This window comes from Pteropus alecto, unplaced genomic scaffold (genome assembly GCF_000325575.1).
Source record: "Pteropus alecto unplaced genomic scaffold, ASM32557v1 scaffold143, whole genome shotgun sequence".
NCBI lineage: Eukaryota > Metazoa > Chordata > Mammalia > Chiroptera > Pteropodidae > Pteropus > Pteropus alecto.
The window spans coordinates 1,654,282-1,676,809 of NW_006434828.1; the positions used below are offsets into that span (position 1 = coordinate 1,654,282).

The window sequence follows — 22,528 nt, forward strand, 5'->3', positions numbered from 1 at the left end:
TTGATTTTTTTTTTTTTTTTTTTTTTTACCAATTATGTGCCAGTTCATAAGGCACCCAAGGCACACACATTTGAAATGGAGACGGACAGAGCTTGGCTGTGAGCCCCGTGTCTGCAGCCTCTCATGAGTGGGCACTTCGTTCCCCCACCAGAGGCTGGCGTCAGGGCCGGGGTCACAGGGACGCCTCGGCTGTCACGCATATTCTCCCGAACTGACCTTTGTACATGTTATTTCCTTCCTCTATCGCATGAAGGAAAACACTTGGTGACATCTTCCACCCCTCGTCTTCTTCCTGTTGAAGCAGACAATGTTTTGTTAATCTCTGGCGTGTCGCATCTGTCCAGACTCGACAGTAAAAGACACATCATTGTGGTTTCCGTCTCTATGGTAACGCACGGAGACCCCGCCCTCCCCTCCGGCCCCTCGCCTGCCTTCCTGGGCAGTTTCCCTGCTGGCCAGTCTGACGGGGTGTGCTGTGTCCACCGACCAGGCCACGGGTGGTTCCAGAGACCTGGCTCCCTCTGCAGGCTCGTGGGGTGCCCGTGGCACCAGCTTCCTGTTGTATCCCCTGCAGTACTGTGCACCCTGCGTTAGGTCCCGTCGCCTCCCTCACCACGGTCCATGACCCCGTGTGGATGCTGCTGCTGTCTGTGGGCTGCTCAGCCACTGGCCAGCTCTCTGCTTGAGCCAACACCTGGCTACTCCTTCCTCCCGCTAGCCTGTCCCCTACCTGGGCCAAGAAGCCACCCCGAGCCCCAGCTCAGAGCAGCCCACACAAGCCACCCTGGGCATGGGACGTGTCCCACCATGTGCCCACACACCTGGGGACAGGGCAGCACCCGCGCATGGACCCTTGTGTATCACCCCTTGTCACCCGCTCCCCACGCAGGAGGGAAGACGTGAAGCAACAGCTCACGGTGGTAAGAGCTATACGGGGCGGCCAGGGTGCTGGAGAAGACCCCCCACCTCACGGAGGGCCCGCCCGGGACCACAGCGTTCACAGCACACAAGGACGCCACCTGCCCTGCCGACCCTGGGAGGGAGCTCGACCCAGGAACCCCAGGGGGCACGAAGCCTGCAGAGCAACTGCCCCACCTTCCAGGACCCCTGGGAAAGCAGAGCCCGCTGCGACAAAGCCCCCTCCCGCCCGGTCCCCGGGGCTGGCTCCTGCCCATCTGGGCTCCCAGGAGACCCAGCCATTCGAGAAAAACCTGCGAGAGAAGCAAGAGAGAGACCAGCATGAAATAAAGCATGTCCCTGGAGAAAAGAGATCATTCGTGGACAGAAGGGAAATTTAAAATGAGCCCAGCATCCTCAGAGACGTTATTGTGATCTCTCTTCAGGGATCACCAAGGACCCTGCATCTTTAGACTTTTTAGTCCACGTGTTACTGACCATCCCTGTCATTTCTGTTGTGGATACTCGATTGTCCATGGGTGGGATGAGCACACGCCTTCATGGGGGGAGGGGAGTGGAGTGGGGGTGTTTTCGGCAGAGGGGGTGTGTGCGTCTGGGCTGGGAAGGCCACGTTCTGTTTGGACAACCGGAAGTTCAGTGCAGCGGGCCTGGGCCACATGGCGTGGGCAGACACGAGGCCGGGGCTGGCAGAGGGAGAGGGGCGGAGCGGACAGGCCCTGGAAGGCCACTGGGCCGTGCTCTTCGGAGCTTGGTTTGCGAGCAGGAGCCTGGTGTGAATGGATCTGCTTGAGGCGACGTCACTCTGGCCAGAGTGTGGGACAGGCCAGAGGGGAGGCGGGGATGCCTCTCTGTGACCACCTTCCTTCTTCTGCGGAAAATTCCCCTTACGTCGGAGGCAGGTGTCCCCTCCTCCGTGAGGCTGCTGGGACTCTCCCAGGTGAGGACTGCTCGCACCTGCTGGCGTCTGCTTCTCTGAATGGATGACTGGCGGTTTGTGTGCACGTCTTCAGTGCCCCCTTGGGCTGTGGGGCCCCCAAGGAGAAGGGCCCCATCTTGCCGATCACCTGTACCCTCTGTGGAACGGGCCTGCACCTGGTCCCTAAGTAGGTGTTTAAGGCTTATAAGTGAAAATGAGATTTATGGCTGTATTCGTACAGCTTTATTTCTATAATAAATATGAGGTTCTCTAGGGGAGCAAAACCTTGTAAGGCCAGCTTTGGGGACATCTGATCCCGACAGCAGAGAAAGACAGCGAATGCCAGATGCGCTGCGACTTGACGGGGTGCAGCTCCCCGTGAGCTGATGAGACCGGCAGTTCCCGGAGACCCCTCTCTCTGCTGGACGCTGACGCAGGGCGGAAAGGTTTGCTTTCTTTCTAAAAGACACATTTCTCCCTTGAAGTTTATTACAGACCAATCCCTTTCCTTGGTTGCTGTTTTAAACATTTAATATTTTGCTCACTTGCACGATTCCATGAGGAGGTTTCCCTCACCCTCTCGACTCCAAAGTCACATTTTTCCCGGATCTTCTCCTGGGCGGGGTCACCCAGGTCCACTGCATTCTGTCGCGGTGCCGCCTTGGCCACGTCCCTTTCTGAGGAAACTTCTCGGCCGCTCCCCCCAGCCCTCTCTGCTCAGCCAAGTGTCCAAACAGAGGGAGGCCCTTGTTGGGGAGCAGCCTGACCCCCAGGAGCTGGGCTGGCCAGCCACGCCCCCCAGCCGGTCACGTGGGCTCTCTCTCCACTGGGACAGGAAACTCACAGGTGGACCAGCCAGAGGGGAGCAGGTGGGAACGTAGAGCCAGCCTGCATTCGAACTCCTTCGAGACGGAGATGGACAGGGAGCCGGTCCTCACTGGTCACAGTGAGAACTCCCCAGCACCAGCCCACACCTGCCGCGCTTCCTGCCGTGCGCCCACCTTGCGCCTGACCTTGCGCCCCACCCTTCTGACCTCCGGCTGGCCTAAGGGGGCCCACATCGCCAGCCTGTTAAGTCCAATGAGCCTAGATACGGTCCAGCCCTTCCACGCATTCAAAATGTTATAAACATCACCGACGGCCTGCTCTGCACAGACGCCCGCCGGGGAGGCCCGGGAGGCTGGGGCCGGCTCCCCAGCGGCTCCTCCGAGCCCGCCCATGGCGTTTCCCGCCAGCTAGTGGCCGAGCCTCGTCGCATGTTTTGCAAAAATGCTTATTGATTGCAAAGGACACAATCACGACAATGCCATAAAAATTCTAAAAGTCAAAGGAAAAAACAGCTGCATCACCATCCCCTTCATCTAGTGCAACCGCCTACACAACTGAGCGTCAGCCATGCTTTTCAACATTTCAGGGAGAAAGATCCTTCGAAAACACAAAGAACACGTACGCACACCCTTCCCAGGGGATGCCCCTTCACAGAAGAGTTTGCGAACAATTTCAGGGAGTCGCCCGCAGGGCCCCCCTCTCCCTGGTGAAGGATATCACATCGTCCTCTCTCACTGTACGTCAGGGGACACTGGAGACGCTCAATACGCATGCGTCCGTGACGGTGACATTATCCCTGATCACAGCCGCTGGGAATCACGACACCCACTTTCCATCTCTGTGAGGCGGTGCGAACTTTGGTTCGAAAAACCCTAAAATAATATGAGAACGTGGCTGGCAGAACGTGGCTCAATGGTTCGGTGCGATGCCCCTCCTTGGGGTCACAGAGGTGGCTGGATGACGCCACGGATGACCTAACACTTTAATCACGCTGTACGTTGGTACAAGGATCTTTCCAGAAGAATTTAGCACTAAGTCAAGCATGTTATGGCTGGAGTAAATTTAGAGACTCTCCACTATTCACCTGTTATGGACAGGCCCAAACCGTTTATAATAGTTCCAAACGCTTTAACGGTTTAACGTACGGCTTGAAAAATAACACAGAAGACAGAGTTGTAAGGACGGACTACACGGTACTCCTTTTCCATACTTTTGTTTCTAGAACTCCTGTGAGGTCCGCACGGCCGACTGCGGGGCAGACAGAAGCACATCTGCAGCCACCGCCACAGGTTCGTGGAAAACGTCTGGCAATCTGTCACGAGCATCCTCCTCCATTATGAAGCGCCCCGAACAGGGGACCTCTTTACCCACGGTCCCTCATGCATCAGAGGTGGCTTTAAAACCAAGATCCGGGAGAAAGACTGATTTCCTTCTTTCCTGTTGAATTTTGAGAGTTCTGCATGGATTGGAGATGCAAGTCCTTTGTCAGACAGACGGTTTGCAAATACTTTCTCCCAGTCTGTAGCTTGTCTTTTCATGCTCTTCGCTTTATGGAGCAAAAGGTTTTTATTCGGATGAAGTCGTTTATCGACCTTTCCTTTTATGGATTGTGTTTTTGGTGACAAGTCTAAGAATTCTATGCCTAACCTTAATCCTGAACACGTTTTCCGTTTTTCTCTACAGGTTCTATACCTTTACATATAAGTCCGTAGTCCATTTTGAGTGAGTTTTTACATAAGGTATAAAGTTTGGATAGAAGTTCACTCCCTTGCCTATGGATGAAAAACTAAGTTTTAGAAGCTCGTCTTTGAATGTGTTTGTGTGCTTTGATATTTTCCCTTCCAGTAGCCCCAAACTGAAGATTAAAAGTCTTGCACTGGTCTGTTTTTATTCCTTTGGTATCTCTGTATAAAGCAGGGGACCCTGCACCCACGGCCACACAGCAGGTGAGCAGCGGGCGAGCCAGGGAAGCTTCGTCTGTATCTGCAGCCGCTCCCCACGCCGGCATCACCGCCTCAGCTCCGCCTCAGCTCCTCAGGCATCAGATTCTCATAGGAGCCCCGGTCCCTCACGAAGGCTGGGGACCGCTGGTATAGAGGGGCTCCAGAAAAATCCAGGTAAGAAATTGAAAACTTTCATATTCTAAATGTTAAATTGTTTAAGTTCTTTGATCAAATGAAGGCAAGATCACTAGTCACAGCTATTTTGTTTTAAAATGATCTTGTCGTGTACAATTACAAAGATCCACCACGATGGCCCTGCTTTTTCCTCATATTTCTGTCCGTATAGAGGGGCTCCAGATAAATCCAGGTAAGAAATTGAAAACTTTCATATTTTAAATGTTAAATTGTTTATAAAGTTCTTTGATCAAATGAAGGCAAGATCACTAGACACAGCTATTTTGTTTTAAAATGATCTTGTCGCGTACAATTACAAAGATCCACGATGGCCCTGCTTTTTCCTCATATTTCTGTCCCCAAGCAGGACACAGAAACCTGCAAGCTCACGCCCCAAACTCCCTTCCCGTCATCTCCAGGTGCAAACATGTCAAGACACCCCAGGAATGGCCATTAATCCTCAGACTCCTGTTCGTGGGGAGCCCGAGGGGAGCCCCCCTCCCCCGCCGCTCTGGGCGGGGAGGCGTTTTGGGCAGGTCACTCTGTGACACTTACACACAGGTGGCGGTGGCCCCGGGAGGGGGCTGAGGTGGAGCGGGAGGCAGTCATGACAGGGCAACTGTGCCTTGGTGAGCCGGGGCAGGCGGGGTCCTGCGCTGTTGCCCGGGAGCCCAGCCCTTCCCGCCGTCCGCTGGACGTTCCCATTTCCTCCTCACTCTCGTAGGCCCTCGCTTCTCTCTCGACCTTGCGAATGATGTCCGATTGCAAACGCGCTCTCCCATGGAGCTGGACGCAAGCTTCTAGAGGCTCGGACCGGGCGCACAACTGTCCCTGGGTGGGACCCTGCTTCCGGTCTCTGCTGCTCCCCCGGGGCCTAACTGGCCTCCCTGCCTCGGTCACTTCCTCGCCCACGGTCCATTCCCAAACCCGTCCACACAACACGGGTCTGAGACTGCAGCTCCTGAACTCAGATGTGCTTGAGCCACTCCGCAGAGACCATCCTCTCTTCCCTTCGAAGGCAGAAGGCCCCGCCCAGCCCCCGGCCATCCCGCACCTGCTCTGACCTTGGCAGGCCCCAACACCACATAGTATCCCTGGCCTCATGTCACCGTGCTCTGAAGATGTCCTCTGGTTCTTCGGCCCAGAGACTGCCTGGAACTCTGCGTGCAGTCCCTCATCCCCCGTCCCTGACCCCCTTCCGCTCCAGGTGCCTCTCACGGCTCCTGCCCGCTGTTTATGCTCACCTGAAAACCTCGCAAACTCACGAACTTTCAGTCTTACACGTGAGTGATATTTTGAAGAGTTTGTTGTCTATTTACAGAGCTTAGTAGAGGTTGAGACGCCTATCAGTTTTTTTTGGTAGGTCTTTTCTAAGTTATCTGACTACATACGGGGCTGACAACTGATAAATGACTAAGTGTTATAAAAATACCCAAAGGACAGTCACACAGCTCTGCCGCATGACCCAGGTTTCGGGGCGAGTCAGTATCTCTGCAGGTTAAATAAAACCAGTTTTTTCTCTCCCTGCTTTTTTGTGTTTTATTTGAATAGCTGGTTTCTGGAACGTTTCCAGATACTTTAGGATTGATTCTAGAATGTGACTCTTACAAGTCAACAGAAAAGGTATTCTGATCTGCACAGAGCACGCCCACGTGATTTAAACACACCAAACTTTACGAACGCTTACCATTTATTCTTTTAATAATCACATTGCCACTTTGTAGACTTATACGTTTCATGAATTCATCCCTAAATAATTCTGCAGAACGTCCCCCATCATTTGCAGCTACTTCATAAATGCTGATGTACCCAGATTTGCTTTTTGTCTCAAACTGTTCATTAAGTGACTCTTTAATAGCCAGTTAAAAAAATACTTTCACTCAACAAAGACTAGATTATATAGTTGATAATTTCAGATTTTTATGGAACAAGCTTCACTAATAGTGAAAACTTATGCGTGTCAAACTCCCTCATGCATATTTAGAGAGAGAGATGCTTAGAATAAACTTGAAATGCTTCCAATTATCCTTTTTCTTAGGAGCCGCATCAGAATTGCTTTGCCAAGCGAGAGGAAGATTATAAGAACTGACTATATCCAGTCAGCTGTTTTTTGGGGGAGGAAACAATTTGGAACTTCTGGGGTAGGGGCAGGTTAGCGGGGCACTGGTGGCCTCGTGGGCTGGGCTTCCTGGATGCACGCAGGTACAGGCGGGGCCTGGTTTACTGGGAACACCAGCCCTGCAGGGGCAGGGGTGGGGGGCGGCTGCACCAGGTCGAGGGGGGCGCTGACCGCGATGCCGCGGCAAGGGAGCCATCAGCTGACCCCACGGGGAGCCCGGGAGCGAGGAGGACGCTTCGGAGTTGTCCCAGTGAGGCCAGCGGGCTGGGTCTCCGTACCCGAACGTGACATCCTTGGATGCAGCTGCTGGGGGACAGTGCGGGGAGTAACCTCGCATGGAGCGGCTCCCGCAGACCTGGAACAATGCCTCGGGAGGGACTTTGTGTGAGAGGTCAGTCAGCGGGACAGGCCGGGAGGCTGGGAGTGGCGCCTGGGTCCTGACGGGGCGACCGATGGGCCACGTCCGCACCCACTGCGGCGGGGGAGGTGGCGCCCCAAAGGCAGTGGAGCACAGCTACAGGGGGCCGGGCCAGTGGGGGCTGGTCGCGGAGCGGGAGATGGGACCCGTGAATGGGACGGTCCCCTGCCCCCCGTCGGCCGCAGCCGCGGTCACGCCGACGAATTTTAAACAATACGCTGGTTTTATCACCGTCGCGTCTGCCGGGACTTTGGGCATCGCATCTCAGGCCCACTGTCACCCCCCCCACCCGCTTACTCGTGGCTCCCGAATCCTTGCTCCCGTCACCGTCCTCCGTGACCACACGGCCGTCGTGTTTCCCCCTCGCTGTGACGCGGCGCCACACCCCACCCCGGGGCTCCCCACACAGCGGTCCTCGGCCTGGGCGTCACCAGAACCCACCTGTTGGAACACGAGGGGCATGGCTGCTGCGACCCAGCTAGGGCTGGTCTCTGCCCCCGACCGCGTCACGGGGACCACGGCCTTTAAGCTGGTTCTGGTCGGGGTCGGGGCAGCTGGGAAGCGGTATTTGTATAAAAACACCAATCTCAACACGTCCGCATCGTAGGATGAGCGTCCGGCCCGAGCTCCCACCCCAGAGGAGTTTTTGTGAATGAAGAACCGCCCGGGGCTGCACCTCTCCACGCGCTCCAAGGTGAAGGTCCCAAGACATCAGCACCTGCCGAGCCCGCCCCTCCGCCACCGCCAACCCCTCTGCCACCGCCACCCCCATCACACCAGGTGAGGCCTGGCCCGAAGTGACACGCTCTGAACTCTGATTTCCTCTGGAAAGCGAGAAACAGAAACTTTCATGAGAACACTCCGAGATGTCAGCGTCAGGTGATAAATCTGAAGGAACTCGCTTTGATCACAGTCGATACAACTGTTTGATTTTGCAGTGGCCGCTTGGTTTGCCAAGCGTTTTTCTTTATTTCTACCCTTGAGGAAAGATCGGTGGGACCGTTTGTTTTGAAGATTGAAAATTCAAAGCTAGCACATATGTGAACACACACGGCAAGTCTCTGAGTTGTTGAAACTACTCCTCATCCAAACAGGTTTTTGTAAATCATAGAAAAGATGGCAACCGATTGTGGACCAACATAAAAAAAAAAAACAACTGAAAAACTTGGTTTTCTAGGAAACAAACGACTGCTGCCTCCGCGAACTTGATTATCCCACTGATTCAAAGCAAAAAAAAACAAAAACAAAAACGAAAAACACACACAGAAAACCCCAAAACGACTCCAATCTCTGACCTTCCGAGCCCCTTACCTTCTTTTTTTCCTTCGTTCTTTTCCTTTCCTTTTTTTTGGCTTTCTTTTCCTTTTTCTTCTTTTTCTTCCGTTTGCTTTTTTCCTCTTCTTCTTGGCTGGCAATAATATCACCGATAACCTAGCGTGAAAAAGAAACAGCGGCAGCGTTTTCATGGAGCCCTCACGAGACCGTCCGCAGGGAAGCGTCTGTGCGGGTCCGGCTCCCTCGCTGCCCCGCGCTGGGCCCCGGACGCTGGCCCTCTTGGGGACGCGTCACCGTTCCCGCCGGCGCTTTGCCTCTGGGCGGACTCCTCGGCGGGAGGCAGCAGCCGCGTCTCCCAGGGCAGATGGAGAGAGAGGCGGAGGCTCCCTCAACACCTCCGCCACGGCCGAGTGCCAGGCGTGCCCACACCTCGTCCCCAGATCCCAGCAGAGCGCACCTGTTTCCTGCCTGAATTCTGGTTGTGACAGCTGCTCCTGTAATAATGTCACTTCTCCATAAATGACCACACACCTCTTGTCAGAGCTGGTTTCTTCCACCTGTCATTCAATTTACATTTCCTACAGTGACCCGAACCCATTTATTCCTCTCAACTTTAACATATTTGCTAAAAAGCACCTGGTTCACATAGGATTAGCATCACTAAAGAATGAGTACAAGTTTGTAGAAGACCATATAATTCAGTTCAATCCAGTTGAGAGTCTGCTGAGTTCTCACTCGCGGTGACAGAGAGCTAAGAATTCTGGGAGCTGGGAGGGTGATGACGACAGGTCACACATCCCGTTTGACCCTCAGGCTCTGCTCCTCACTGGAGGCACAGCTTCTCTGAGACTCGGTTCCCTCAGCTCTGAAATGACATCGGCGTGTCCATCCACGGCACTGGCGCTGGACCAGGCATGGATGTGAGAGTGTCACAAAGACTAACTCGTTCACCGCCGAGCACAGCTGCCATCGGCCCATTTTAGCGATGCGGACACCGGGGCACAGAGTTCAGTAGCCTGGTCAAGGACACCCAGCTGCTAAGCGGCTGGGCTGGGATTCGAACAGGTGGTCACCAGGACGAGTGTCATAACACAGAAGAAAAGAGGCGAGATGCAAGACGATACGTCTGGGTTCATCCTGTAGTATCGAACGCGTGTAGTTAAACAAAAAACGTGGTTTCGGGACACACAGTGTAGTCGAAGTGGAAAGAAATGGAAGTGAGTGCCAGCCGCCCAGACAGATCAGTGAGCAAGGCGCGCGATTCTAACAGGGGCTGAGGTCACTGCGTCGCTCCCCTCTAGTACCTTAGAGGAAATCGCCCTCGGGGAGCAAGTCTCTTTGATGCTGTCTTGCTGTGATTTACTAAGATGCTGAAGTCTATTTTCTGGTATTATAGTTTTGCTATTTACACCTAAGTCATTCTTAGGAGCCAAGCTCACACCTTTAAAACGATAAAAGCTTCATCATGAACAAAGGGCTATTTTGGCACCCTCTGGACTTTACCAAAACCCAAAGCAAACTATAGTCGTGCATACGACTCCACACTATCCAGCGGCCCCACCCCCACCCCCAGCCTCTCAGGAAGGTTTTGGTGGGGGGAGGCTCGAGATGGGGTGCTGGGAAGGTGAGGGGTGACGCAAAAAGTGTTGTGCGCACTTTTTGGTAATGAAAGGGGTGTTTTTGGACAGGATTAAAAGTTCCTTGTCAAAAGAGCAACGTTTTCCTTGGAGACCAGGCTCATCTCGACCCCCAGAACCAGTCCCAGCTCCTGCGCATGTATAGATTCTGTAACTCCATGTGTGTACACACACATCCCACACGTGAAGCACGCTGACACTGTTGTGCCAGGCTTGCCGACCTCAAGCGTGAAAAACGGTATGTGACGCAGTGGTCCATTCTTTAAACCAATGCTGAGTTTATTTCGCTCATGCTCGTCACTACAGTGCACACACAGATTCACATGTATACACACGAATACATATTATAAGCTCACATTTGTTGTCTCGTCCAAATGTTAGCATTTTGTACATGCTCTTTTGTTCTGCATTTTTCTCCTAAATGACGTATACCTTGGCCATCTTTCCTTCGCAATACAGAAGGACCTTCCTCGTCCAATTTTTCATAGATGTAGTGTAATTTATTTGATCATTCTCCAACGACTGGAAATGCAGGTTATTATCAATCTTTTGCTATTCCCGACAACGATGCCATGAATAAATTCATGCAAATATCATCTTGCAGGTGTGTGAGCATATCTGCAGGATAAATTCCTAAGAGGAGAAATTCTGCATTGAGCTGTACATCCATGTGTAATCTTGTCAGATCTTCCGCTGAGCTGTGCCTGTTTACACGTCTGCCGGCATGCGGGCGACTGCTCGCTTGCCCACATGCTCGCTGACACAGAGTGTTATACTTGCCAACGGCATGGGCGGAAAAATGCTGTCATTGCAGTTGTTCTGTGTGTGTGTGTTTTTTTAATGCCAGGAATGAATTTATTTAGCTTATTCTCTTCAAGTACAGTGAAATCTCCCAAACTGAGGAGGGCACCGCACCGCCTAGTAAGTCAGCTGTCTTTTTTATTTTTTATTTTTGAAAATTATGGATCCAGAAGACTGAATCTGGCATGCCACCTGCTTTATTTTATTTTTTAACAACATATTTAATTTTATTGAGGCATATTTTACGTATCATACATTCTAAATGTACAATTTTTTTTTTTTAAGTAAATTTACCAAGTCGTGGGACCATCACCATGAACCAGTTTCGGATCCTTTCCAGCACCCCGATCGGGCCCCCTCCTTAACTGTTACCCCTTCTCTCTTTCCTCTCCCCGCTCCCAGCAAGCACGAGCCTCCACGGATGCACCTCCCTGAGTGCGTCACAGAAGTGGAATCATATGCAGCACGCCGGCTGTCCCTAACTAGTCGCCGAGTGACATTCCCTCGCCCGGGCACGCCACGTTCCACTCTCCACTTGCCAGCTGGTGGACATTTATGTCGCTTCTAAGTTCTGGCCATTATGAGTAATGCCGCTATGCATATATATATACAAGTTTGTTTTTGGTGTGGGCGTGTGTTTTCATTTCTTTCGGGTAGAGTCCTTAGCGTGGACTGCTGGGTCACTTGCTAAATTTATGTTTAACTTTTGAAAACCCGACAAACTCATTTTTCAAAATGGCTGTACCATGTTACATTCCCACCAGCGATGTCTGAGGAGTCCCTTTTCCCACATCCTCAACATTTGTTATCGTCTGTCTTCTTGATAACGGCCATTCCCCAGTGGGTATGAAATGGTATCTCTTTGTGGTTTGGATCCCAGTGACTAAAGGATGTAGAGTATCTTTTCATGTGTTTATTAGCTATTCCTATATCTTTCTTTGTGAACTGTTTATTCAAGCCTTTTGCCAATTTTCGATTGGATTGTTAGTCTTCTCATTACTGAGATGATGGAAGGGTTCTTGATACATTCTGCATACAAGTCCTTTATCAGGTATATGTTTTGAAATGTCTTCTCCCAGTCTGTTCCTGTCTTTGCATTTTCTTGATGTGTCTTTTGAAGTGCAAAAGTTTTGAATTTTGATAAGGTTCAATTTATCAACTTTGTCCGTCAGTGTAGTTTTAATTTGCATTTCTCTTGTATGTGTGAGGTCAATGATCTTGTCATATGTTGAACATCTTTTATTATGTTTCAAATCCATTTAGATTTTCTTTTCTGAGAACTGTCTGTTCATATCCCTTGGCTATTTTTTTTTTTTGTATTGGGTTATTGATCTTTTTCTTGTAGAGCTGTGGGAGTTCTCTATATATTAGAAAAATGATCTCTTATCTGTGATACTTATGACAAATCAATCTCCCAGTGTTTCATCTGTTATTTGATTTTACTTGGGTTGGTTCTACCACGCAGGCTAAAATTTTTTTGTGTGCGTGTAGCTTAATTTATCGCTTTTTCTTCTATGACTCCTGGGCTGTGTGGCAGAGGCAGAAAGGTCTTTCCCGCCATGAGGTTACGACATATTTCTTCCTTGGCTTCTTCGAGTCTTTTTGTCTTTTGGTTTTGTTTGACATTTAAATCTTTGATCCATTCAGAATCATTCTGGGGTAAAGTATAAAAAGATAGTGATTTAATTTTCTTTTTTTTTCAGATGGCAACCTGGTTATTCTAATACCATATATATTGTCCTTTTTCTTACACAAGAAAGGCGAGATGCCACCTTTATTACATGCCGAATTTCTATGTGTGTTTGGGTATACGTCTTGATTTTCTATTCTTTTCCAATGATGTGTCATCCTTCTAATCATTTGCTTATACCAATGGGCTCTTGATAAGTTGTTTTAACAATTGGGCTGGTTTCTCGTTACCCTTTGTTTTCAGAATTTTACTGGTTATTCTTGGTTACTTATTTTCGACTTCAAGTTTAGAATCAGGTTGGTCACCTGCCCCGTGCCCCACCCCCGAGCTCCAACCTAATGCTGTTGGTATTTTTATTTAGATCATATTACATTTAAATATGATGTTAGAGAGAGCTGAAGTATTTATGATGTTGAGTATTTCTACCTAAACACACGGTATGCTTTTTCATCTCTTTGTTTGTATCCCTCAGAATGTTTTAAACTTTCTTCACATAAAACCCTCTATTTATTAAGTTTATTCCCGGCTATTTTATCTTTGTGTTGTTGTTGCTATTGTAAATGGACTCTTTATTTTCTATCTAGCTGCTGTCTGTACCTACAAAAGCTATTGCTTTCCGAATATTAATTTTGTAACACCCTCATCTGACTTCTCAGATTGTTTAGTTTCTCAGTTTATTCTCTTTGCTTTTATAAGTACAGAACACATCTTCAACAAGTGATAAATTTGCCTCTTCCATTCCAATTTCTATATCTCTATGTTCTTTCTTTGGTCTAATAGAGTTCAACAGATCCTACGAGATGACGGTGACAATGGCCACCTTTGTATTTCTCCTGACATCAGTGAAAACGTTTCTAGTGAATTTCCTTAAGCATGACATTGGCTTTTGAACTAAGATGGAAATATTCTGCCATGTTACGAAGTACCCATGCATTCCAGTCGTTTTATTTTTTAATACCGAGAATGAACGTTGGATTTGTAAGATGCCCGTTCAGCATCCACAGCGATGAGCTTCCAGTTCTCGCTTTTGGGCCCCGCTATGCGAGGGGCGCGTCCATACCCTTTCCAGCTTGACCTGTTCTTGCGGTCTGGAGTAACTGGCGCTTGGATGCGCTGTTTCACTTACTTAATGTGCTGCCGGTTTTGGTGCGCTGGTATTTTGGTTAAAATTTTTGCATTAAAACTCATCAGGAAGGTTGACCTGTGGTTCTATTTGTATCCCATCTTTTTTTGGATGTGATATCAATGTGATTCTGCTCACTTCATAAAAAAAATATTTGTGCGATTTTTGTTTCTTAAAAATAAACTCGGCTCTTTAGTACGTTATTGGAACGATTGGGCTTGGTCTGTCACTTTATCTTCCTCCTCCTACTGACATTCGTGACGATCGCCAAAGTGTTCTGGAAGATGTCATCAAGCCCAGCTGCGTTCTCAGAGCACGTGTCACCTCCTCTAATTACACACCTGTCCGGGGAGGTGGCCATCGCTCGGCTCTCCATTTGCAGATGATAAAACATAGAGATGGGGGGCAGAGCCAGCCTCCCCTTGCAGGGGGCCGTGACCCCCACTCTGCCAGCCCGGCTCCTCAGCCATCTGTCTCGTAAAGTCATGCTGCTTCGTGGTCACTCCTTTTTATTCTTATTACGAATCAGACATCCTCGGTTCTCTTTTAGTTTTAATCTGCCTAGATGTTAACTCTACTCATGGGTGTTTCTCATGGACAATCTAGACATTCCACCGGCAGATAACTGTTACCTTTCTAAACTCACATGACACATGTTTGGCTGCTTGCCAAGGACTTTCAAGACATGACTTGTGCCTGTGAATTAACTGGAGGGACAAGACTTGAACATAAAAAGCAAAATGACACCAAGTCAAAATGACGGGCCCTCAGGCAGGGCCTGGTGAACTCCCAAACGGGAGGGTGGACGTTACGTGGCCGTGGAGGGCAGAAGACACAGACAGGAGGCCTCCGGAGGGCTGATGGAGGGCTGTGGAAGCCGACCTTGGCCTCGGCCTTGGACTTGGCCGGGGATGGGGAAAGAGCGCTTCCCGCCAAAAAGAGGCAGCCATGTGACTGACCGTGAGGGCGCGTGCGGGGGGCGCAGGGAGACGCAGGCCGAGCGGGGAGCCCCAGCCATGACACAGCTCTGGTGCGCTCTGCCGCGTAGCCAGCACTGTGTGTGGCCTCACCAGTTCCCTGCCGGTTAAAGAGCGCTGGCCTGCTTTCTGCTGTGTCGCTGTGACAGACATGAAGACGTGGCAGCTTCCTCGGCGGCCTGCGGCAGGGGTCGGCACATTACACTGCATGGGCGACATCTGGCCCGTGTCCACGCTTACAAATAAAGTTTGACTGGCACAGAGCCGTGCCCATTTGTCGACACACTGTCTGTGTCTGCTTTCTCACCACGATGGTGGAGATGAGTGGTCGTGACAGATAACGCACGTCTCACAGACTCGAATGTTTAAAATTGGGCCCTTTATGGGAAAGTATGTTGGTCTCGATCTCTGGCAACTTGTCTTACTATTTCCTTACCATAAATTCCTTAAAAGCATTTATGGGTCAAATTTCAATTCATATTAAAAATTCTGATATTTACTTGATCTGTGTTTCTCAAAAAAAGGTCATGTTAATGTAGGTATCCGGCATCAATGTATGTGCGTGCGCCTCTTCACATGCCAGCTACCTCCAGTTATTATGATTTAAAATTTTTACCAATCTTATAGGTGAAAAGAGATATAGTAACATTATTGTATGCATAAATTAAATTTTTTTCTTAGTGAGTTGCAAAATGTCTTGTTAAATTTCTGTTTGTATTCTTTGCCTTTTTTCCTTCTAAGATGTTCACATTTTTCTTATTATTTTCTAAGAGCTCTTTATATATGAAAGGTACCTATTGTCACACATGTTGCGAATATTTTCTCCAGTGTATCTTATGACCTTAATTTAATTTATAATATATTTTTTTGCCATTTGTATTTTATGACGTCGAATACTTCATCCTATTCTCTTTTTAATTTCTGTCTATGGTGACATGCTTATAAAATTATTCTCTACTACTATTAAATATTCAAACAATTTCATTTTGCAATTTCTGGTTTAATATTTTACATGTCAATATTTAATGCATTGAAAATTTATTTTGTGTAATAAGGTAGGTTAGGATTTGCTTAATTTTGTCCAATGGCGAGCCAGTTGTCTTGATAGTATTTAGTGAATAGTCCACCCTTCCTTACTTATTTATGACATCGTAGTTATGTTATTGAATTCCAGTTTGTCCCTGACTCGGTTTCTGAGCATACTGTTCGGAAGTCAGGCTATTTGAGTTTGAATAACAGCTCCACAACTTATTGACTGAATTTGGCCAAATTGTTTGATCTTCTTAAGTTTGGAGTTTTGGATGAGTTCACATACATCAAGTGCACAGGACTTGGTGCGGAACGTGTGTTCAATAAATGCTACGTGCATTCACATGCTGTGCTACTTTTGTCATTGCTACTATCGGTCTATTCTTTTCCCAATACCATGATGTTTAAATTACTTTATCTTTATAATTTCCTTTACATCAAGGAGGGCAAGTTCCCCATAATTATAGTTCTTTTTCAAAAGCTTTTTGGATATTTTCATGCAGTCATTCTTCCCTACAAACTGGAGAGTGATTTTGTCAATGAATTTTTTTTTTTGATTTGATTGAAATTGCATTGACTGTGCAGAATCACGGAAAGATAATGTGTATTTGTACCTCACTGGGCCTTTCTATCCAGGAAAACAATCCATCGGTATATTTGTTCAAGTCATCTTTTATATTCTTCAATATAATTGTCAATTTAATTCCGAACAATTCTGTATAATATGTCAATGTGATTTCTTGTTAATTTTATTGTTTTAAAGAAAAATAATCACAAAATATGAAAACAGTGATAAAATGATCAGCTCTAAAATATTTACAATTCCTTTCTGTTGTCTTATCGTATTGCATTTGTTAGAACTTTCAGGGAAACATTAACTAATAATTCTGATAGCAAGTAATCTTTTCTTGAGTTTCACTGTTGAGGGCAATGCTCTAACGCTTCACTGTTGACAACTGTGCAAACACTTCTCCTGGTTTCCATAATAAATACTCTAAGGTGAAGACAAATTTTCCTATTTTTAGTTGATTAAGGCATTTCTAAAAATGGCTTTTGATGTCAACGTCATCAAACGCCACTGGTGCATCTGCAGCGAGGGTCAAACAGTGCTTCTCCGGAAGATCACTGATGTGGCGAGGAGCTGTGTCTCGATGGCCGTGCAGGAAGTCAGTGGGGGAAGCAGCGGGGGACAGCACCCTCGGCGAGGGAAGGGGTGTCGCGGACGAGGGCATTAACAGTCAGAGACGTGGGGGGCTGTGAGGGTGGTGAGTGGACTGCTGGGTTTACGTGGTGATGGGGGGGGTGACGGGGACGGGAGAGGAGACGAGGCAGTGACCAGAACCTAAAAGGCTCTGGAAATCAAGCTGCTCAGAATTTACCAAGATGAGCGGCACACGTCGTCACATCTCGTCCAAGGGTGAGACAGGCAAAAGGGTAAATTCGTGTTGAATAAATTTCAGTGTACGTTGACCGACGGACATCGAAAGTATTTTCATGTAAGCACTTGTGGGACAATAACCAAGACCTAATAGTACTATGAACTTACCAACTTTAAAGGTTAAGGAAATGTGATTATGATATATTCACACTTTATCTCTCAAGCATATTTGTACCTGTTGTGGGGTCTTCTTTAAAAAAATAATAGCTGAACAAAGCCTTCTTCCACCTCAGGGTAGTCGGGAAAGGTGCCCGTTAGGTTCCTGAGGAGGAAAAAAAAAAGCAAATTAAGCAGAAATGACCGCAGACCTCTCTGTTACATGTCCCGTAGCTGGCTCAGCTTACGCTCATTTAAATGAGTGATGGTTATTAGGGCGCGGGCCCCCTGCCAATCGCGGGACAGACGCACTGTCCCCAAGAAGCAGAAGGGTCTGGAGACATTCTGGGGCAGACTCCTTCCTCCCGGTGGTTGTTACTCTGAGACGGACACACCTCCCTTTGAAACAGATCGTCAACTTAAGTTCTCTCTCTTTTTTCTTGAAATTACTGAGACACTCTGTGCTTGGGTTAAGAATGAAGCCGAGAACACAAATCATTTCTTTCTGTTTAAAATTTAGGATAAACACAGGATTTTGAAACGAAACAGAAGGCTGGAGTTGTTAGAATTGCAAATTTAGTTAGAGTGCATGAAATACACATGATGCTTTAGGTTTTTCTAAGACCCTATATTTTATGGGTTCTAAACAGTATTTTTTTTTTTTTTGCTGTAACCATATAATTTCTACATTTCAAAAAAGCAGGCTTTAAAATTTAATGTTGAAGAATTTCAAAGGAATATGTAGTTAATATTTCTAAAAGGAACAGATATTGATACAACTGTCACATTTATTCCACATAGACAAAGAAAAGATGATCGAGTGGGTTCCATTAATCCACAGAAGCACAGAATCTGAGGGTCAGAGGAGACGACCACGCTTAAAGTGATGTACGACAGTGGTTCCCAAACCTCTGGCCTTAAGAACCCTTTACACTCGTGATTCTTCAGTACAACAAAGAGCCTTCGTTTATGTGCGATAGCTCCTGAGATTTACTGTATTAGATAGTAAAACTGAGCAATTTCTAAAATATACATTTTTTTATTCATTTAAAAATGACAATAAACCCACTATATGTTAACATAAATATAATTTTTAATGAATAATATATTTCCTGAAAAAATTAGCGAGAATGGTCTTATTGTTTTGTATCTTTTAAGTCTCCTTGAGGTTTGGCTGAACGGAGAGCAGCTGGATGTTCACGTCTACTTCTGTGTTCACCCTGTTGCAATGTGCTGTTTTGGTTGAAGCATAGGAAGAAAATCTGGACTCACGCGGATGCGTAATTGGAAAAAGAGGACTATTTTCCTAGCCTTGTGGGCAACTGCGGACTTGCCCTGCTGAGTCTCCACCACGCCTGACGAGCGTAGCTTCCTGAAGACTGCGGCACTGTGGAGTCTGAGACCGTGTCCGCGAGCTTTCCCTCCTCCGTCACACGGAAACCCATCTGGCACGTAGAACAGATCTTTCACCCACGCATAATTTTCTAACACCAGGTACTGGTCATTAGGAAAATAACGGTTCACTAAGTCAAGTGGCTCTTGCCAATGCTGACACATTTCCTCGTGTTAAAATCCACATTCACCAACAACCTGCCCACCTTCTAACCAAAAGTCCGTCATGGAAGGTCTCGACCTCGTAGAGGTGGCTACGAGATTTCTAAAATTTTAATTTTTGCTGAAAAGCTTGAATTTTACTGGTGACAAAAACACGCATCGAGACCGCTGATCTAGGCCACGTCCCAAAGCCTCGGCTTAGGTGCCTCCGTGAGGGTTGGCTCCCCCTCCCCGAGGACGCGCCCTCCATTTCCAGCCCTGGCAGCTGCTATGAAGTCCTTCCTGACACCCGACCAACCGCGACCTGACTCCTGGGTTCTTGCTGCTCCTTCCGAGGACAGAATTTGATCCCCCTTCTCTTTCACATGACTGCTTTCCAAAGAGTTTAACACAGTTATGTCATTGTCTGGACAAAGCATCTCACTTTCTTGAAATTTTCCTGCTGGCTCATTCCGTGGGAACATGACTCAGCTCCTCAGAGTTGCTTTGAAAGGAACGAAATGCAGTGCAGTGTATGTGTTTGCGTGTGTGTGCGTGTGTGTGTTGCGTGTATGTGCGTGCGTGCGTGTGTGGTGTCTGTGGACAAATGCACCAGCAGCGAGGATGGCGGGAGATCACACAGTATGTGTACCATTCTGTCTATGGAGCTACCATTATCACAGCTACTTTGGTGGCCTCACACACTCATTCATTCATCCATCCATCCATTTATCCATCTACTCACCATCCATTCACCTACCCATCCATTTATCCACCCATTCACCCATCCACCCATCTATTCATCCATCCACTCATCATCAGTCCATCCATCAACCCACCCACCTACCTAACCACCCATTCGTCCTTCATTTATCCACCTATCCATCAGTGGCCTCACACACCCATCCATTCATCCATCCACTCATCAGTCCATCCATCAACCCACCCACCTACCTATCCACCCATTCGTCCTTCATTTATCCACCTATCCATCCACTTATTCATACAGTCAATCAACAAACATTTGTTTAACACCAGCTAGATCCTGGATGCAGTTATGGGAGACAGTCATCTGAAGATTAAAAGATGCTGACCCTGCCCCTGTGCACAAATACACGCACAACACATGGCCGATGCGTGTATTTGGCCTCAGACGCGGCTCGTCCACAGGATTCACATCTCAAACCTCGTTAGGTTTCCCGGCCATGTTCTGCCTTGGTCTGTGCATCACTTGGTCCGGCCAGTTCTTGGATAATGTCTGCACTGGGGCTAAAAATTAGACCGCTCTCCCTCCCACACCCACTCACCACGCTCCTTGGATGACCGCCTTTAAAGCAACTCCGCTGCGTGATCTTATTCTCCCATTATATAGCTGGGATGGCTTGAGGACTCAGAGCAAACCTAGCAACTTATATAAACTAAAAACTGAAAGGCTTTATATGTGTCATTTTTACGGTGGATTTCTCAATCATGTCAACACCTTGGTTGTCGTAGTAAGATTTAATAATGTGTTTTTCATAGTACTTATGGCAAAAATATTAAAAGTATTTATTTTTAATAGATAAGTGAACATATTTAATTCTTAGTTGCATTAGTTTAAATCATTAATCTGAAACTGAATTAGCCTTATCCTTAAAGAAGGTAAAAAATATTGTAAGGCGCATATTTAAAAGATATATTTTTAAACTCGTATCTGGAAAATGACTGTGTAACCTGAGAGCTCTTTATCTCGTGCGTGGGCACATGGACACACACACGCATGGACACACACACACGGACACACACACGCACGCACACACATGCACACACACGCGCACACACGCGCACACACGATCCTGTGCTCACTCAGGCTGTCCCTCAGTGGCGAGGGCGCCTCTGTTCCCACAGCGGCCACGCCCCTGCTTTGGGGCATTCTGAGGGCGCCCTGGGCTTGCACTGGCCGGGACCCTCTCTCTGTGACAGGGCCACTCAAGGCACGCCGAGAGAAAAGAGATGTGGAACTCTACTCTAGATTTCCTCGGCTGCCGGGGTTCACCCCATTCTTATGTGTGCACCGTGGCGGATGGGACGCAGCCTTCCGCCTCCCCTGGACGGCTCCCCAGGATGAGGGGCAGCTGACCGCCGCTCCCTCGCTCGCCATAAGGCAGCTGCAAGGCGACGAGCGTTTTAGGGCTTCGGACCCCGCACACTGAGAAGGTGTCAAGCCCCCGGGGACAGACGCTTGTAGTCAGAGATGAGCGAACAGAAATATTATTTCGGCTTCCATGGTGTTTCTGGTACAAACTGCTGGGGGCTGACAGCATCTCGCAGGGGACGGCCCACCTGGGGACTTCCGGGCCAGTAACCAAGGACCTCAAATGATGTCGTGTCAGATGGGATTAAAAGTGGAAACAAAGCATCTGGTTTCACTCCCTCCCGCCCATCTGTGCTTCCCTGTGCCCCGGGCCCGCACATACGTCCTCCTGTCTCTGCTTCCCCGCGGTCCCTGGGTCACCGAGGGGCAGAGGCTGTCCTTTCACTGACACTGACCTTGACATGGCGTATGTTCGCCAACCGCAGTGACTGGACACCCAGGGCGACAGTCCAGGCCCAGTGCCGGGAAGCCCCTCGCTGTGCTTAGGGCTGACACCCTGTGAACACCGACGTCATTCAAGCAGCAGGAGTCACAAAACGACGGGCTGGCGCTCTGCCCGGAAGGAGTCCCCTTCCCCACAGCCCAGGCCTTTGCCACCGGCTGCCTGGGTATGTCCCTGGGGGAGCCTGGAGGGGACTGCCATCTCGACAGGGACAACTGGTCCGTCCCAGACCCGACTGGCTCCTGGGCTTTCACTGGTAGAAGGGACCACGGCTCCCCGCGATGCAGGCCGGCCGGCTGGGCACCTCGGGTCCTACGTTCCTCAGTGGCTCCCACCAAAGGGGGCTGCACGGTGAACCTGGGACGCGCTCAGGTCTCTGTCGTGTAGAAAACACACCGTCTCGCGCTTCGTCCCCCCCCCGCTCCCATCCCCCGCTGTCCTCGTCCAGCTTTCGAGACTCCTTCGCATGCACTGTCCCCGTGAAGACAGTTCTCACAAGGTGCCGTGGGCCGCACTGCATCCCCCGCCAATCACGGACTTCCAAGTCCCAACCCCTGGGACCTGAAAGTGTGACCTCCTTGGGGACAGGGTCCTTGCGGATGGAGTCAGTTGGGGTGAAGTCCTAGGGGAGCAGGGTGGGCCCTAATCCCACGGAACTGGGTCCATATAAACGGAAAATCTGTCACAAATACACAGAGCGGGAAGGCGATGTGGAGTCTCAGGGAGGAGACAGTGCCCGCGAGCCAGGGAGAGGGGCCGGGGACAGACCCTCGTCACGGCCTCGGAAGGAGCCAACCCCGGCGACACCTTCATGTTGCATTTCCAGCCTCCGGGGCTGCGAGAATAAACGTCTGTGGTTCAAGCCCGAGGCACCTCGTTAGGGTGGCCCCAGGCGGCTCCACACGAGTCCAGCTGTGACCTGGACGCTGTGACTGCCGAGGACATTTTCCACTTTGTTCTCTCCCAGCTGCTCCGACGATGACAGAGCCCTGTTCTGTGGGACGCCGCTGGGCTGGGGGCCCCCGCTGCCCGGCCTC

General features: G+C 49.1%; 1 protein-coding gene across 1 annotated transcript in view; it reads right to left on the reverse strand.

Moving 5' to 3' along the window:
- Positions 1–22,528, reverse strand: part of IQCA1 (IQ motif containing with AAA domain 1) — a 131,749-nt gene that overhangs the window by 51,823 nt on the left and 57,398 nt on the right. Inside the window, 4 exon segments of the mRNA XM_006909891.3 lie at positions 217–292; positions 8,628–8,747; positions 17,462–17,500; positions 17,503–17,548. Coding sequence (XP_006909953.2) covers positions 217–292; positions 8,628–8,747; positions 17,462–17,500; positions 17,503–17,548 — 281 coding nt within the window.